Source organism: Vombatus ursinus, unplaced genomic scaffold (genome assembly GCF_900497805.2).
Source record: "Vombatus ursinus unplaced genomic scaffold, bare-nosed wombat genome assembly UNPS02005286.1, whole genome shotgun sequence".
Lineage (NCBI taxonomy): Eukaryota > Metazoa > Chordata > Mammalia > Diprotodontia > Vombatidae > Vombatus > Vombatus ursinus.
In genome coordinates, this window is record NW_020945064.1 from 8,764,491 (window position 1) to 8,780,560 (window position 16,070).

The 16,070-nt window shown below is 47.8% G+C and overlaps 1 protein-coding gene across 3 annotated transcripts in view; it reads left to right on the forward strand.

The window, feature by feature from the left end:
* The first annotated feature begins 398 nt into the window (after positions 1-398).
* KLHDC4 (kelch domain containing 4) overlaps positions 399-16,070 on the forward strand; it is a 93,714-nt gene continuing 78,042 nt past the window's right edge. Inside the window, exons 1-4 of one of the 3 annotated variants that reach the window (XM_027847731.1) lie at positions 399-554; positions 5,855-5,946; positions 12,220-12,298; positions 15,738-15,836. In XM_027847731.1, coding sequence (XP_027703532.1) covers positions 456-554; positions 5,855-5,946; positions 12,220-12,298; positions 15,738-15,836 — 369 coding nt within the window. In that variant the 5' untranslated portion in view covers positions 399-455. Of the gene's footprint in view, positions 555-5,854; positions 5,947-12,217; positions 12,299-15,737; positions 15,837-16,070 lie in introns of those variants that run through there. The other 2 variants (XM_027847732.1, XM_027847733.1) reach the window with 2 other exon arrangements.

The window sequence follows — 16,070 nt, forward strand, 5'->3', positions numbered from 1 at the left end:
TTTGAGAATTTTCATTCTGTAGTATGTAACTCTGGGCAAATCTCTTAGCCTCTGTGGGCCTCCATTCTCTCCTCCATAAAAGGAGGCCGTTAGGGCAGGCGATCCTTCAGCTATAAACCCTAGGGTGCTATTGGGAAGGGAAGGAGGATGATGTGACGACTGAGAGCCCTCCCTTCCCTGAGGGGGCGCTCGTCGCAACGCACCCCTCTCGAGGAGTTTCCTCCCCAAGTTTCTCTCCTCCTTGCGCCCCTTCCAAGGCGGAAGTGACCTCACGCAGCGCCCGGTGACGGGAAGTGACGCAGCCACGTGAGTTGTTGCCATGTGAATTTCAGGTCGCCCTTCCTGGTGTCCCGCGTGGATCCGGCGAGGCTTCGGCAGCCGCTGCGAGGGGGCGTGGCGCCGGCTTTGGGCCCTCGCCTTCCGGGTGACGCGCGGCCGGCTACGGGGCCGCCAAGATGGGCAAGAAGAACAAGAAAGAGAAGAAGGTGAAGGGGGCGGAGAAGACCGCCGCCAAGATGGAGAGGAAAGTGTCCAAGCGCTCCCGGAAGGAGGAGGTAACGGGGCCCGCCGGGGCCGGGGCCGGGATTCGGGCCTGTCCTGGGCCCCCGAGCCTCAGCCGTCACGGGCCTGGGGCCACCCCCAGAGCGGCCGGCTGGAGTGCGAGGATGGTGGTGGCGATAAAAGCGCGTGTGAGGGTCTCCCCCCAGGCCCGTGGGGCGGTCGTGCCCATTTTACAGAGGGAAGACCGAGGCCGAGAGAGTGAAGCCGCTCAGTTACTGTCGGAGGCAGCATTTGAACCCCAGTCTTCCTGACTCCAAGTCACTCGTGGCGCCCAACTGCCGTAGCTTGGAGAGGGTGGTACTGGGAGCCAGAACCCTGGGGTTCGAATCCTGCCCCAGCGTGGCCTTCCTTTTCTCTGAAGGGTCTTGGCTGCTTCACCCGTGAACTAGGGGGAGTGAAATCCCCTTGCACTCTCCACTTTGCGGTAAACCTGAAAATTCTCCATACGTGGGAATTGTTGTTATTGTTGGAGAAACTGCCTAGCATTAGTTGACTCCAGATCCAGGAAGGCCTGGGTTCAAGACCTGCTCCTGAGGCTTCCTGGTTGTGTGACCGTGGCCAAGTCATTTGACCTCTTAGTAGTACCTTTTGGGTCTTAGCCCCTCTCCCCTAGACCATTTTAAATGTCTGCTAATTGGTTTTCCAGTTTCTAGTCTTCTCCTTTTCTAATCTATCCTCCCTCCAGCTTCAATTCAATAAACATTGGGGATACAAAAAGAGGCAAAAGACAGTCCTTGCCCTCGAGGAGCTGACAGTCTAACTGGGTAGAGAACATGCAAACAAAACACATTATATACAGGATTAATAGGAAGTAATTACCTGTCACTTAACCTCAATTTGCCTCAGTTTCTTCAACTGTAAAAGAGACATAACATCTCCCTCAATGGGCTGAGGTACACTGTATAAAGTATACAAGGAAAGATCAAATAAAAAACCAAAAGCAGCCTCTGCCCTTAAGGAGATTACATTCTAATGAAGGCAACAACTTGTCAACAACTATGTGTAAACTCTGTATATATGTGTATATGTGGAAACTGATGTATGTATATACACATACACTTATATAGACATATACATACTTATGTGAGTATATGTACATATGCGTTTATACTTATATGTGTCTATGTACATATGCACCTGTATATACGTGTGTGTGTAAATGTATACACACACACACACATATATCAGTGTCTAGTAGGAGAGTAAGGTAGGAAAGGGCCAGGTAATGAAGGACTTTGAACATCACATAGGGGTTTTATATTTGATCCTAGAGGTGATGTGAAACCACTAGAGTTTATTGCATGGGGTGGGGTGGGGTTGGTGGGGTCAGACTGGCACTTTAGGAAGGGATTAATAGGACAGCCAAGGTGGGAGAGACTGGCAGGAGACCAGCCTGCCACCATATTGGCATACTAGGGCCTACACCAGAGTGGTGGCGGTGTCAGAGGAGAGATGTTGGGAAGGTGGCATTGGAAGGACTTGGCAGCTGATTGGGCGTGGGTTGGGAGAAGGAGTGAGGAGTCAGGGATGACCTCCGGTGCTTGGTGCTTGGGAGGGTGGTGGTGCCCTAGGGAGGTTAGGAGGAGAGGAGGGTTTGGGGCAGGAGGACAGTGAGTTTGATTTTGGACATGCTGAGTTAAGATGTGGCTCCATCTAGTTAGAGATGTTCATTGGGCAGCTGGAGATGGGAGAGGAGAGGTCAGGAGAGTGTAGGGCTAGATGAGAAGATCTGAGAATCATCAGCAGGGAGATGATGATTGAATGGGAGCTGATGGGCTCAAGCAAAACCAAGTTTATCAAGAGAAGAGAAGTGACTTGGGGCCCCCAAAGAGGCTTAGCAGGTGTGACCTGGAAGATGATCCATCCGAGGAGACCGAGGAGTCTGATTGGAGAAGAGCCAGAAAAGAACAGGGTCACAACAGCCCAGGGAGAAGAGGGTCATCCACCATGACAGAGGATGCCCAGAGCTTGAGAAGGATGTGGGCGGAGAGCAGGCCTTGGATTTGGTGAATTTGGTCCCTCTGAGGAGAGCAGTTTGGGTTGAATGATGAGGTGGGAAGCCAGATGCAGAGTTAAGAGGGAAGAAGGTGGAGCACTGATTGCAGACAAGCTGTGAGCATTTGCTAAGTGCCCACTGTGTGCCAGGCGCTGTGCGAAGAGCTTGAGAAAGCCTTCTCTAGGAGTTTAGCAGTGAGAAGGACAAGGGACAAAGATGACCGCTAGCTGAGCTGGTGATGGGGGAGACACAGACACGCATGTAGGCGGAACGTCAGCGGCCGGTGGGAGAGGAGGGGTCCGAGGTGGGGAGCCCCAGGCAGTGATTGTTGTCATCTAGGAGGGTGGTGAGGATGCCCCCTCTTGGGGTGGTGGCCGTGGGCCTAGAGAGGAGGGGGAGCTAAGAGGAGTTTGTGACAGGTGGGTGTGGGAGATGAGAAGAGAGAAGAGTCAAAGAGAACACCCCAAGGTTTTGGTCCTGAGAGGCCATGAAGGGAGCAGAGTTAGGGTAAGAGCCTGATGAAGATGAGGAGACCGGGAAGGGGGGGAATTGGAGAGGTTGGGGGTGAGCTCGTGGAATGTGGTGTCTGGAGCCAAAGGAGGGGACCCCCGACAGGAGAGGTGACCCCAGAGTGAGGCCTGAAAAGAGGCTGCTGATCTCTGAGAGGGCAGAGGGGCAGCCAGATCCTAGGGTTTGTTGAGTAGAGTGGACAGTGAGGAGGCAGAGGGAGGTGATGGGTAGGGACAGCTTTTTTAAGGATGGCAGTGAAGGAGAGGAAGGGGGGGAGTTCAGTGCAACAGGCATTAAGCACCTAGTCTATGCAAAGGCACTGCCAGGTGCCAGGCTCTGGACTGAGCCTGGGCCTGTGATTTCACTGGTATAGGGAACTCTCAGGTGAGGACATGCTCTCTCCCCATGCTGGGTGGTGCCTTCTCTGAAATCCTTCAGCCAGTCTGTGTCTGAGGCCTGCCAGGCCCTGAGGCTAGCTTTCTGTCCACTCTGCTCTGCTGCTTCGAGCTGGTGAACAAATAGCCAGAGATACAGCATGGAACGTGGATGGAGTGGTGGGCCTGAGGGAAGGCCTGTGGGGTGGGAATGAGAGATCAGTCTTTGGGAGTAGGTAAGTACTGAACTTGTGGGGCCGGTGGGATGGAGGTGAGGGGAGGGATGTCGCTGAGAGGTGTAGAGAGAATTCGGGAAGGTCAGATCAGAGGAAGCGTTGGGATTTGCCGTCCTTGTCGTTGGAAGGCCAGCCCTTCTACCCTGGTCATCCCTGTAAGTGAAACTCGGACCGTGTCGCTTCCTGCCTTTGTCCACTCCAGCGTCTCCCTCTTTCCTCTAACGGAAGATGTAGACTCCAGCTTTTAAAGCCCTTCACAGCCTACCTTCCTAGCTGCATCGATCAATCAATAATCAAACATTTATGAAGTTCCTACTATGTGCCAGGCACTTTGCTAAGCTCTGAGGTTACAAAAAGAGGCAGAAGACAGTCCCTGCCTTCCAGGAGCTCACTGTCTACTGGATTATCCAGTACTCCCCTTCCTGCACGCTGCAGTCCAGCCAGACTGGCCTTCTCTCTGCTCCTCTCACAGGACCCTTGTTCGCCTGTCTCTGAGCCTTGATGCTGGCCGTCCCCTCCCTCATCACCTGTACCTCATAGCATCCCTTGTTGCCTTCAAGACCCAGCTCCAGGGCCATCTTCTTGACCCTCCCTCCCTGACTCATTGTGTTTGGCTTGTAGCTATTCTGCATCTGCCGCCTCTCTTACTAGACTGTAAACTGATCACCACGGTGCCTGGCACAGAGTAGGTGCTTTGTAAATGCTTATTGACAACAGCTTGAGGGGCAGGGGTTGTTTTTTTTTTTTGGTGGCCCTAGTCACGTAGCACTTAGTACTTAATAAATACTTTTTGTTGACTGATTGTTGATTGAACAGCAGTGAAAGTCCAGTGTAGGTTTTTTTGTACCATAAATTTGTAGGGGGGAGAATTCGTTTGTTTTGGGGCAGGAGCAGAGAATTTAGGGTGGTGGATGACTCAGGCACGTGGTCTTATAGACAGGTGGCAGGTGATTCTAGGGGAGTGGCCAGCCAGGCGTGCTGGTAGCAAACCCAGGGGTCAGGGCTGGTCTGGAGCCAGGGAGATGGCCAGGCGAGCAGAGCGGGAAGGAGACTGGAGGTCACGGAAAGGGCTAAGAGCAGCTTTGGGATGAAGGCCAGAGTGCTGGAGAGGCTGAAGAGGAGGAGTCTGGGATCGGGGCTTGAAATTTTCCGATGGGGTGAGGAGTGGATAGCACAGATGTTGCTTCTAAAATCCACAGCCTGGAATGTAGGCTGCATCTGGTATTCTACTGATTACCTACTGTAGGGGCTGTAGTTCTTGACTGCCTGCACTGTGTGTACGTGGGGAAGAACTCAGGAAATTCAGATGTTTATACTGAATAATCTCGGCATGTAGACAAATACGTGTCTATGTATGTACAAATAGGCAGCATTTTATCGAAGTAGCATTCAGACTTGGAGAAAAATCACTATTCCACTTGCTCAAGGATTTTGATCGGCTCAATTCAGCTAATTTATCTTTTGAGCAATTAAGTAGTTTTTAAAAAATAAATTTTTATTGATATCTTTTGTTTGTACCTTACTTAAATTTCCCCCATCTGACTCCTTTCTCCTCCTTGGGAGCCATCCCATATAACACAGAATCTCTTTTAAGAAAGAGAAAGAAAAGAAAAAAAAATCAACACATCTGACATTCTATGCAGTGTTCCACACCCATGGACTCCCTCCCCCCAGCAGCTTAGCATGAATTTATTGAATGTCAACTCTGTACCACTAAATAATGGCCCATCAAGTGGTTATCCCTTCTTTTTTTCTGAAGATGTGTCCAAAATTTCAGTATTTTAAATGGATAAAAAAAATAATTATTTATATGTATGTTTATATGTCTCCCCTAGGTATGGGATAGGGGCAGAGAGAGGCCCAGTGATTGCGTTGGTATAGGGAGTTTGTAAGTGAGGAAACTCCCTCTACTCGTGAAGTTAGTATCTGCTCTGCGGCTGATGGTTGGCCCCTGGGAGCTGCCCAGGGTCCCGCAGCCAGGATGTGGCAGATGGGGCTTCAGCTTGGGTCTTCTTGGCTTTAAGGCCAGCGGTGGCCAATGTACCTTGCTGCCTGTCTCACCTTTCTTAATAAAGTCACAGTTTATTAAAATCAGAAAGGAGGATTAGGCAAAAGTGGAGAATAATCCCTTATGATTAAGGGGAAAAAATCCTCACCTTTGACTTCTTCCTTCCTAGGAGGACCTGGAAGCTCTGATAGCACAGTTTCAGACCTTAGATGCCAAGAAGACCCAGGTCATAGAGACACCATGCTCTCCACCTTCACCGAGGTAAGAAAACAGGGCAGCTTTTGTCTTTACGATGCTCAGCAGAGATTGTGACGCTTTATTTCCATTGCAGAAACTGGAATCATGCATTGACTATTGACATGAGGTTTTCCTAAATGACCAAACAATTTGGATATTACAGAGAAACTGCTGTGCAAAATCAACCACAATGGGCTTACTTCCACTCCCTTCTGCACCACCAGAGGGAGAGTGAGGAAATTTAGCTATATTGTTGTGTAGTTACATGGAAATACTGAACCTCACAGTTCAAATGCTCAACAGGAGGGAAATTGTGCTGATACTTGAAAGCACCTGTCTCATTTTCCAGCTGTTAACATTTGGAGGAAAGAACAATGGGGCTACTAGGCCCTCCTCTCGCCCCGTCAAAGGCATTTTAAAGACATATAATAATGTGGAAGACTGAAAATCAAGGAGCGTTTTTTCCTGTACTTGTTCCAAAATGCTTTAAACCATAGGTGAAAGGGGCAATTATAATTAAAAAATGCATTGTGTGCAAGCCATCTTAAATGGATATGTCTACTGGCTGGCAGTAATCCAAAGCCTTTTATAGAGTTTCCAAGTATTTCGTGACAAAGCATGCAGTATTGAACAGACTGGGTCATAGCATCACTGATTTCTAAATCTTGGTTATTTTTTATAATTTGAATTTTTGTGAGTTGAGGAAGATGGAAGACTTCTGTTTGCCACCAACAGATTAGAAACAAGATGGCGCATCTGTGGTTGGCCACAGCAAAATAACAAAACTCACATTTTCACAAGACTAGAATTTTCCTCCCACTACTTTTGTATGGGTGGTAATGTGAGTGTTTTTATCCCTTTATTGCAGATGAAGAACTGGGGTGAAGGGAAAGGACTTGCCCACAGTCACTCAGCTAGTGTTAGAGTCAGGCTTGGGAGGCTGTTTCTGTCCTGAGTTGTAGATCCTGTGTTCATTGACCTACTCCCTCTACTCTCTGCCTCTATTAGAGGCAGATGAAACTGCTTGGTTTACTTCCAAGAACTGGGTTTTTTCCCTGTTGTTTTCTTCTAAAAGAGACTCAGGAAGACCTCGGAGTCATTGGATGACGCTGTCACAAATCTGAATGCAAAGCTAGGCCCGAGGCCCCGGAGGCCTTCCCTGTTCGAGGTGTGAGAAGTGGTTCCCTCTTTTTTCGTTCCACAAATCTCAGGTCGAGCGGATTTAATTATCACCTAATCAGACACTCGGTGTGAAGTGACCGACTGACCGACGGTGCTGAAGCTGACGGGCGTGACCCCCGAACGGATTCGTTGGCAGTTTTCTTAAAGCTGGAGGCCTTCGTTTTACATTTCAGAATTTGGGTTAGGGTGTGAGGTGGCATCACGTGGATGCTTTCCCTTCCTCTTCCCTTAGCACACGCTGTCGTGGAAGGAGACAGACCATTGACCCCTCTGGGCAGAGCCGGAAGGGCTGCACCGGCTGACCAGTGACCAGTGGAGAGCAAGGAAGGGAAAGGACTTTGCCAAGATCTCAACGATAGCGTAGTGGAGGCAGCCTTGGAGTCTGTGTCCTTTCCTTGCTTATCCAGACCCCTTGACAGTGAACTCCCCTGCAGAGTGGAGTCTGGACTGATGTAGCTTTGTGACTGTGGACAAGTCATTTCCATTGCACTCCAGGCACGTGGGACAGCCCCTGCCAAAGCACTGGGGGAGAAGTCAAGTCAAGCATTTATTAAGTGCTTGTATTATACTCTGCCAGGAACAGTGATAAGCACTCTGGTATAAATCCAAGCGAAGAGAAGGCCAGATCCTGCTTTCAAGGACCTGACATTCCCCTGGGGGAGACAGCACGTGAAAGGGACTGAGCAGTGTGAGGGGACACGTGGACAGGCTGGGGGAGCGGCAGGGGGAAGGGGCTCCGAGAGGAATGGCTACCCGGGAGGGACTGACCAGCCAGAGGAAGGGGCTGCCTGGGCAGAGGCCTCTTGGGGGAGAGGAAGCCACACCTTCAATAACCCAAATTCTGAAATGCAGAATGAAGGCCTCCAGCTTGAAGAAAACTGCCAGGGAATCTGTTCAGGGGTCCCGCCTTCAGCTTCAGCACCGTCGGTCACTTCACTCCAGGTGTTTCAGTATTGGTTTCCTCTGTAATTTACACATTTTATTTAATCATTTACAAACATCGTGGAAGGGTGGGTAGGTGTGGGATGGTCTTTGAGCTTCCCAGACTGTCACGTAACAAGAAAAGGGGAACTCCTGCTTCCCGGGGTGGGGACCACTGCCTGAAGAACCCCCAGCTTGGCCAGCTGCTGCTGCTGTTTTATTTTTGAATAAAAGCTTTGAGCAGTTTTATTTTGGATAAAATTTTGAATAAAATTTATTTTATTTTGAATAAAAGCTTTGCCTCGCTAAAGCAAAGCAAATGACTTTATTCCATGATATTCCATATGCCAGTGCTGTGTGACATGCTGGGAATAGAGAAAAAAATGAAACAATTCTTACCTTCAAGGTGCTTTTAGTCTATTAGGGAAAAAAAAAAGCAAACAACTTTGAACACAGATACCAAATATGTGCTACATAAGGACAAATGATTTCTGGGAGTTGGGAGGGGGACACTAGAAATTGATTGAATCAGGACAGGCTCTGTGGGGGAGGTGACCCTTGATCCGAGTCTTGAGAGAGTGTGGGTAAGTAGGGAGTGCTGGCCAAGCATGGGGAATGGCCTACAACTGCCCTGAAGTGGGAGATGGAACAGCAGGGAGCCAGGTGGAGCTGAGACTGCGTCAGGACTGGGAAGGAAGAGTGGAGCCAGACTGAGAAGGACTTCCCATGCCAAGCAGTGTGGGGCTGTGGTCAGACTTGGAGTGGGGAGGATGGGTTTGACAGGGGAGAGCCTGGAGGCAGGAAGAGGCACTTAGGAGAGGTGATGAGGGCCAGGACGAGGTTGGGGCCCGTAAGAATGGGCAGAAGGGGATTGGGGAGAGGTTGTGGAGGAAGAACCAGCAGGACTGGGGGAGCTCTCGGGTGTGGAGGGTCAGGGAAATGGAAGGGTCGTGGCAGAATGGACAAGGGAGGGAAAGGGGAAGGTATGAGAAGAGAGAAAGCATTCTCTCTTAGACATGTGGAATTGTAGAGGCCTGTGGGACATCTGGGTGGAAATGTCTGGTAGGTGGGAGACAGTGTTGGGCTGGGATGTGTCAGAGAGTCTAGGGCTGTGTAGATTTGAGGGTCATCTACATAGAGATTGCTTGAACTCTTGGGAGTTGATGAAATCAGTGAGGGAGAGTAGAGAGAGGAAAGGTCTGGGACAGAGCCTTGTGGTGTATCCTCACAAAGGGGGTGGGATGTGGGTGAGAAATAGAAGAGAAGGGGGCCCACCTTCCTCCTCTTCACCAGCAACAACTGCTGACCAGCTGCTGCTGAGGGAGGGGAAATGCCTCCCCCCACCGGTCCTGTTTCCAGCCCAGTGCTCATAGCTGCCATCCAGGGAAGCAACTCTTGTGCCAACCAGCCACCCATAGGGCAGGCAGGCCAGCCCAGCTAAAGCAGCAAGGAGGGAACCCCAAGGGAGACACAGAAGGCAGTAGGTGCCACCCAGTCTCCCCTGAGATCCTAAGGAAGGTGACCGGGGACTCTGAACCCAAGAGCCTTGGGAATAAGCCCTCGGCCATCCTCCTGGGAAGCCTCTGGGGAGGGGCAGCCTGGCAGCTGCACCTGCCGGGGCCACCGGAGACCCAGAGAGAAGGCTTGTTGTTGCCAAAGCCCTTGGCACTGACCAGTGGTTCCATATCAGAAGCTGATCTGATTTTATCAGTGGATATGACATGAAAGAGGCGTTGATAGCTGCTTTGCTGGGTCGAGGAACTTTTCAACTGATTTGCAGCTGAAACCTCTCGGGTGTGCCGCCTCCCCCATTAGAATGGGCATTCCTTGAGACCAGACACTGGCTTAATTTTCTGTCGGTCTCCCCAGCCCGTAGCACAGTGCTCTGCACATAGTTAGCTCTTAATAAATGCTTTAGTCACACGTGATCATCTGGCAGATGTTACTGAGCAGGGACTAGATAGGTGGAGCAGAGCCAGGAGAGAGCACTGCCCTGCAAACCCAGGAGGGGAGAGGAAAAGGGGGTGGCCGTCATCATTTCCTGTGATTCATTGACAGAGAAGTGATTTTCTCTTCTCTATGACCACAGTTTTAAGCATGTTGAAATACTGAAAGAGAAGGGAGATCAAAGGAGACTAATTGATTAAACTGTCACCTAACGGAGAATGTGCCTGCCATAACGAGAGTGTTTTCTGGTGATGGTGCAGTCAATGCTCCTCAGTTCCATTTCTGTTAAAATGGGCCTTTTGGACCAGTCGCTTCTCAGTCAACTTCATTTTTTCTCTTGGTAGTAGTGAAACGAGATTCTTTCATTTCTTACTCTTTATTGACATTGTAAGAAGTAACTCTGCCGTGACAGCATTTGATTGTTCATCCAATTTTATTCTTCAAACGTTTACTTGCTGACTGCCTGCACAAAGCTCAGTTCATGCTTAGAGTTCATTGGGGGAAGTGACAGGCACAAAACTCACCAAGGACAAGGCAGCCTTTGATGGGAGCCTCCTGACGACGTTCGTTTGAGGTTAGGATCATTAAGGGTGTCAGTGCCAGGACCTGAGTCCATTTCCCAACTAGCTAGATAATTATGGGTAAGTCAGGTCACCCTTATGGTCTCCAATTTCCTCATCTGTCCAGTGAATAGGTAAGGCTAGATGACTTTGAGAGCTATTTATAGACTGCAGAATATTTACTCTCACTCAGGCAGCGCTTTTCTTGCAATCCACTGGTCCTGGGCTCCGGCTAAAAGTATGACTCATTAAGCTCTCTTGGCAGTTTGCAGACCACTCTCTTCCCAGCTCCCCTTTCAGGGAGACAATTCCAATATCCAGTATGTTTTAAAAATAATTAAGTTTTGTATGAGGGGAAGGGAGAAGTAGTGGCTTTCTCTTTTAGCCACTGACCTGCCCATCTCCTTCCCTACTCTGATCCTCTGCTGATCCTAGGAGCCCCAGGCCAGATGGTGCAATGGGGCTTTAGAAGGCAGCCTTGGGAAAGGGTCATGAAGACTGCTGGGCCATTTGATCATGGGAGGAAATGGTGCCCTCCTTCCCCTTCTCCTGCCCATAGTGTCACTGTCTGAGCCATAGGCTGAATTGCCCCATTGTGATAGTGATGATGATGATGATAAAAATAGCATTTATATTGTGCCTACTATGTGCCAGGCAGTGTGCTAAGCACTTTCCAAATGTTGCCTCATTTGATCACCATAACAACCTTGGGAGTTGGTTATATAATTGTCCCCATTTTATCCCCAGTTGAGAAAACTGAGGCAAACAGAAGTTAAGTGACTTGTTCAGAGTCACACAATTATTTCAATGTCTGAGGTTGGATTTGAACTTGGGTCTTGCTGACTCCAGGTGTGGAGTCAGCCCACTGCGCCCCTGAGCTAGATGAATAATGCCCGATTTTGCAGCACACAGGACAGGACTTGATTACTGAGACCTAGGAAGAGCTAATCTGTTGACCTCTTTCAGTAGGTGTCTTGTTGTCTCATGCAGGTCTCTCCCTTTTTATTCATGGATGCATGCTTCTGTTCTTGGGATGAACTTTTCCTTGTGACTTAGGTTCATTAAGAAGGTAGATAGAGAGAGGACTCTGGTAGTAAATATCATTTTTGGTCAAGTACCTTGGGGTCTGTGGTAGATTTTATTCTGTTGATTATCTTTAATTTATTTCTAATAATTGTTTGCATATTTTCTCTTCCATTAGATTGTGAGCACTTTGAAGGCAGGGACCGTCTTTTGTCTTAACATCCCCAATGCTTGCTCAGGGCCTGGCATGTAGTAGCCACTTAATAAGTGCTTACTGACTGACCAAAAGGAAGGACTTGAATAATATGCATAGCTACATTTTGGGAGGTGGGGGGAGATATATCCATAAAGACCCCATGCGTCCTTAGCACTATTCATGAGTCAAACTCGAACTCTTCCCACTGGACTAAGTAGTTGGTGGGGACTTTTCAGCTGTGGTGGTCAAAGTGCTTTACATCCAGTCATTTTTTTTCCTCTTATCTGAGTTCAAAAGTGATGGCGTTTGTTGGCGGTGACGTCCAAGCTTGTGCTGAAGAAGGGGAGGAAGCACAAGGGTGAGGGTGGGAGCTGGTGTTGGTCCCACATTGGAGCCAAGTCTCCAGGATGAGGTATCTGTGTGGGGGTCTTGCTGTCGAGGTGATGCTTATCTTTGTCTCTCTTGCAGGTTAAATGCTTCCCTGTCTCCTCATCCCGAGAAAGATGAATTAATCCTTTTTGGAGGTGAATATTTCAATGGCCAAAAAGTAAAGTATACTTTTTTTTGTCTTTTTTTTCCCCTCACTGTCATTTTCATGGGTCTCATTTTAGTAAAAATGAATCTCTGCTACAGTGATCATGAAATATGCATTTGTCCTAGAATGAGAGCAAAATAATTTTAATTCCCTTCTCATATTGTCTTGCCATCTGAGCTGTCAGAAGAAATGTGAACCATTGTCCTTGACGAGTCAAACTGGACTCCATTAAGGGAATGGAGTGACTGTGTTGGCATCAATATTGCAGGAGTTCATCATTTCTTTGGACTGTCACAGGCTCTGTCTGTCCTTTGTCTTCCACTTGCCTGGCACCAGTTTTCTCCCTGCCCAGCTGCGTCACAACTTTTTGTTTCTGGGACCCAAAGGGACCAGTGCACATCTTTATCTGTAGCTGATGGGTGTTCTCCCTGAAGATGGAGAGTGGTTTGTTTTTAAGGAAAATTCGTTGTCAGCGCTAACCCCCCAAATCCTGTGAATAAGGACATTTCTAATAAACCAACGTCCACTTTTTGATTATTCATCAGGCTAAGGTGTTTTGTGGGTGCTCCAGTGAAAGCAGTGTGGCCCCCACTCAGCCCACTCTCCTGGAATCTGACCTCTGTGCTCCTGGGCACAGCAGCGCCCCGCTGACTTTTCCTGGACATCAGAACAAAGTGAGCCCGGGAAATCCGGCTCCCCCAGATCCCACTGGGATGTTAAAGATGAAGGGCTTCTGGGCATGGTCATTAGCAGAGTCATGCTCTTTCCCCCAGCATCTCCATTCCTGTTTCACTTGAAATCAGATTGAGTTCAGAAGAGGTCTGTGCCCAACTCTTATGCCCATCTTTCTTAGTGGAGGCAAACGTGGCGGTTTCTACTTTCGGTGTAATCCGTGTCTAATCTTCTGCTGGGTTTTTTTTTTTTTTTAGTAGTAAACCTACAGATAAGTTTTGTTTCACACTAGCACATTGTTGTTTGCCCTTGCACATTTTTCTTTACTCTTTATCGAGTGGTTTTGACCCGTCAGATACACTCAGACCAGCAGCAGGCCCCTGAGGCTCTGTTGGGCCTCCGAGAACCCTGGAGGTGGAGGGGTGTCTCCATCAGCACCGTGATTCCCACTTGTTGCTGTTCTCGAGAGTCAGACCATGCACAGTTATTTCCTCTGATCTCTCCTTTGGGCCTTGGTTCCACTTCTTCTTTATGGCCGGCCCTCCACTATTAGAGCTGATGCATTTATAAGTTTGATACCTTTACTGCTGCTGTCAGTCCCAGTGGCTTAGTGCAGAGAGAGTCAGATAGACCTGGGTTCAGTTTCTTCTCTGACACATAACTGGCTTGTGGCTCTGGGCAAGTATCTCAATCCTCAGTGCTCTAGGCAATTCCCCAAGAATATCAGGTGCAGAGAGGGTGCCTACCTGCCCTGGGAGAGGAACTTTCCTCACTGGGGAATTCCCTGTGTCTTTGAAATCAACAGGTCCCTGACTTAACTGCTAGCCAAAGTCCATACGCTGCTTTAAGGTTTGTCAGGTGCTATACGTTCTCTCATTTGCTTGACTTAAATTGTTGTTATTCCATCAATTTTCTCTCTTAGTATTTTAAGAGGCAACATGGTCTAGGACTTAGAGGCAGGAAGGGCATAGCTTAGGATCCTGCTTTCACACTCTCTGCCTCTTATTTTCTACATTTGTAAAATGTTTTAGTAACCTGTTTTTAGTCAGTTCATACACATTTATCCAGCACTAGCTACATGTCAGGAGTGCTCAGGGGACTTTGGAAGGTAATCAACATTCATACATGTAAGAATATAAGAAATTATTACAAGGTAACTTCTTGGGGGAGATCCTAGCCATTGTGGGGGTTAGGTAAGGCCTCTTGTAGGAGCTGGTGTTTGACCTGGAAGAAAGCACAGAGCTCCAAGAGGAAATGGGGAGGAGGTGTGTGCCATGGCCCAGAGACAGGGCATTGGGAGGATGAAATGAAATGGGATTGGTAAAGCACTGTTCTCATTGTTGTTGTTGGCCTTTCTAATTTTGCAGCATTCATTTTTTATTGTTTTGTGATTTTCTTTCCATTTACATTGTTGTAATCTTTATGTTTTCCTAACTGCTCACTCTGAAGGTTTAAATGCTAAAAGAACTAAATGCTAAAAAGAGAAATTTGCCACCTAGGCATAGCCTCCCTATTTAGTGAGCAGGAGAATGCCATGGTCAGACCTGTGCTTTTTGGGAGGTGGATTGGAGAGGTTGTGACTGGGCTCCCGTGAGCCAGTGTAGAGGTCTCATAAATCTTCAAGTGCTCTATGAACGCCACCTATTGCTGTTGTTATCAGTATTTATAGTATAGTTATTTTGTCTTTAAGTGGAAAGGAAGCTTTATGGCATCTTATAGCAAGGTCAAGTGTAGATGCCCCTACATGTGCCTTCTGTCTATTTCTGATGGCTTGGCTGTAGTTGCTTCCTCTTCCTGTGTGCTTACCTTTTTCATCTTTTATGATGGCCTTCACCATTGATAAAGCTTTCTACCAGGGGCCCCGACACATGAGAAAGTGAGCCATCATTTCCCATCACTCCTTCTAAGTTCTATGCCTGGCAGGCCCGCCTTATTCCCATATTTGACTTGTCTCTGAAATATCCGTGGAGCCTTTGGGGTGGGGGACACTATGGAAAGAACATCCTTACCCTGGTTTGGTCAGCAATATCTTTACCCTAGTTTTGGTAAGAAACATTTTCATGTTCCTGTATGCTCAGAGCAGAATTTTAAGCTGAAAGAGGTTGAATTTCTTCTCCTGTGTGGGAAGGCTCTGGGGAAGAGGGCTCTAGTATAATGATTTTAGGGAAGCCGTCCTTGCTTCCGTCTGTGCGTTTCCTTTTTTAGAAGATAAGTTAAAAAATATTTTAGTGTTACAACTTAGACAATATTTTGCTATATTCAAAATGACACCTGTCGCTTCCGAGGCCCTGAATGTTGATCCTGTTAGACAACATCATGTGATGGGGTGCGAGCCACGCCAGCTTTGGAGGCAGAGGACCCGAGTGTAAATCCCAGCCCCACTGCTGCTTCAGTGGGCGACCAAGGGCAAGTGGCTGGACAGTGAGGCTTCATTTTCCTTCCCTCTAAACAAGTGCTTAGAGATCTTTCTAAAGGATCTAAATCCTCTGACCCTCTGCGGTTTACCCCAGAAGCAGCCGGATTTTAGTATTAACTGAATACAATTTCTGTTTTAGATTTGTAAAGTATGCCTTATGCTTTGTTAGGATTAAAAGTAGACGATGATTTTTGTTGGCTTGCTCCAATTCCTCCTTTTTGGGGATATTTGCCTGTTATTTGTTTTAGGAGAAAATGTGTTAAATGTAATTTGATGTTTGAGATTTGGTTTTTTCATTAACTGTTGCTTGTCTCATGAAAGAAATTGTTCATAACAAATAAATCCTTTGCTTCCTTTCTGCAGACTTTTTTATACAATGAACTGTATTTCTACAATATTAGAAAGAATACCTGGACAAAAGTTGAAATCCCCAATCCACCTCCAAGGCGCTGTGCTCATCAGGTAATGTAATTTAGTTTTTACCAGGTAATTCCACCTAGATTTCTAAAAATTGCCTCATTTTGGACCCTACATGTATGGATCCTGTACAGTAATTGGAATTTGTAATTAGGTAATATCCCTAGGAGCTTTGGGGATTGTATTGATTGGGAAGGGGGTTGCTGAGGCTCAAAGTCCAGTAGATTTTGAGGTTTTTATTAAACATCAGAAACCAGTTTAAAACATCATGAGAAAAGA